Source organism: Penaeus monodon, chromosome 29, assembly GCF_015228065.2.
Source record: "Penaeus monodon isolate SGIC_2016 chromosome 29, NSTDA_Pmon_1, whole genome shotgun sequence".
Lineage (NCBI taxonomy): Eukaryota > Metazoa > Arthropoda > Malacostraca > Decapoda > Penaeidae > Penaeus > Penaeus monodon.
In genome coordinates this window covers 30,189,075-30,190,259 of record NC_051414.1, presented here as the reverse complement: position 1 = coordinate 30,190,259, position 1,185 = coordinate 30,189,075, and the positions used below count along the sequence as shown (strand labels likewise).

The 1,185-nt window shown below is 46.9% G+C and overlaps 1 protein-coding gene across 1 annotated transcript in view; it reads left to right on the top strand.

The window, feature by feature from the left end:
• Positions 1 to 480: 480 nt before the first annotated feature.
• LOC119591836 (high affinity cGMP-specific 3',5'-cyclic phosphodiesterase 9A-like) overlaps positions 481 to 1,185 on the top strand; it is a 42,680-nt gene continuing 41,975 nt past the window's right edge. Inside the window, exons 1-2 of the mRNA XM_037940581.1 lie at positions 481 to 495; positions 813 to 1,124. Of these exons, the coding sequence (XP_037796509.1) occupies positions 481 to 495; positions 813 to 1,124 (327 nt within the window). The remainder of the gene's footprint in view (positions 496 to 812; positions 1,125 to 1,185) is intronic.

The following is a 1,185-nucleotide window of genomic DNA, read 5'->3' as shown; positions in this document are numbered from 1 at the left end:
GTGTAGTGGTTCAGATAACTAGATAGGCAGAGGACACGTGTCACGCTAGCCTCTCCGCGTCTTCATTTTCAACCCATATATCTCGAGCCTGTCACCGTGCGTAATCACACCTGGAATGGGGGGTGGGAGGGCGGAACAGCATAGCACCTTGATGAAAAGCCTCTTCACTAATCCATTAGCTCCCTGGCAACCGGCTGTTCGAGGTTATTCAAGGTCTAATTATCTCATGGAGAGAGTCCACGGCACGTGATTGGCCCGGGGGATCGTAGGCTCGGCCAATCAGGAACCCGGAGAATCGTGACGTCACCGAGGCCCGAAGGAGGGAGATGCGTCTCGTCTTCAGCGAATAGTCTCTTCCATGTTCTTGTTCCGAAGGGTGCTTTTGGGGATCTGCTCTGACAAGCTTGTTCGTTGTATTTTGTTCATTTTGCCTTTTTTTTATTGATCGCATCGTTACGTTTCTTTTCTCTCCGCAGACACATGTCGGAGACTATCGTGAACCGATGTTAAAAACATAAATAAAAGTACGGTCCACATACTTTCAGAATTGTTGTTGTTTATTGGGAGGTTAAACGAGTTATTCCCGAAGATAAAACAAAAAGAAGAGAGAGAAAAAAAAGATAAACAAGACGAGGTGACTGGAAAAATATAAGAAAAAAATTACACCCACCTGGAATTTCTTCTCTCGTGAAGACTTTGAAAACTTGGACACTACTCCAACTACCTGTGCTGCCGGTGTCCACACTACCTGTTCACCTGTATCTCTTGCCCCTTGTCTACCTGTTCTCCACTACCCTCTACCTATGCCCTAGTATTGGTGCCCCAACTACCTGTGTTATCTGTTTCCCATTACCTGTGTCCCTGTCACCCTATTACTTCTGTCCCCCCGCTGTCTGTGCCCCCACTACCTGTACCCCTATTGCTTGTTTGCCCATTGTCTGTGCTACCTGTTCCCCCACTACCCTTATACCCCCGCTACCTATTTGCCAATCGCCCGTGCTACCTGTGCCCCCACTACCTGTGCGCGGGCGGAGACAGGAGGAGACATGGGCAGCGCAGCCACGAAGCCAGAGAACCACAAAAATAAAACCATTTTCATAAAACTTGTAAACAGTGTACAGAAGGTAAAGTATTTTTTGTTGGGTTGTTGATTAATTTGTTGTAAACTATTTATGGTGATTGTAT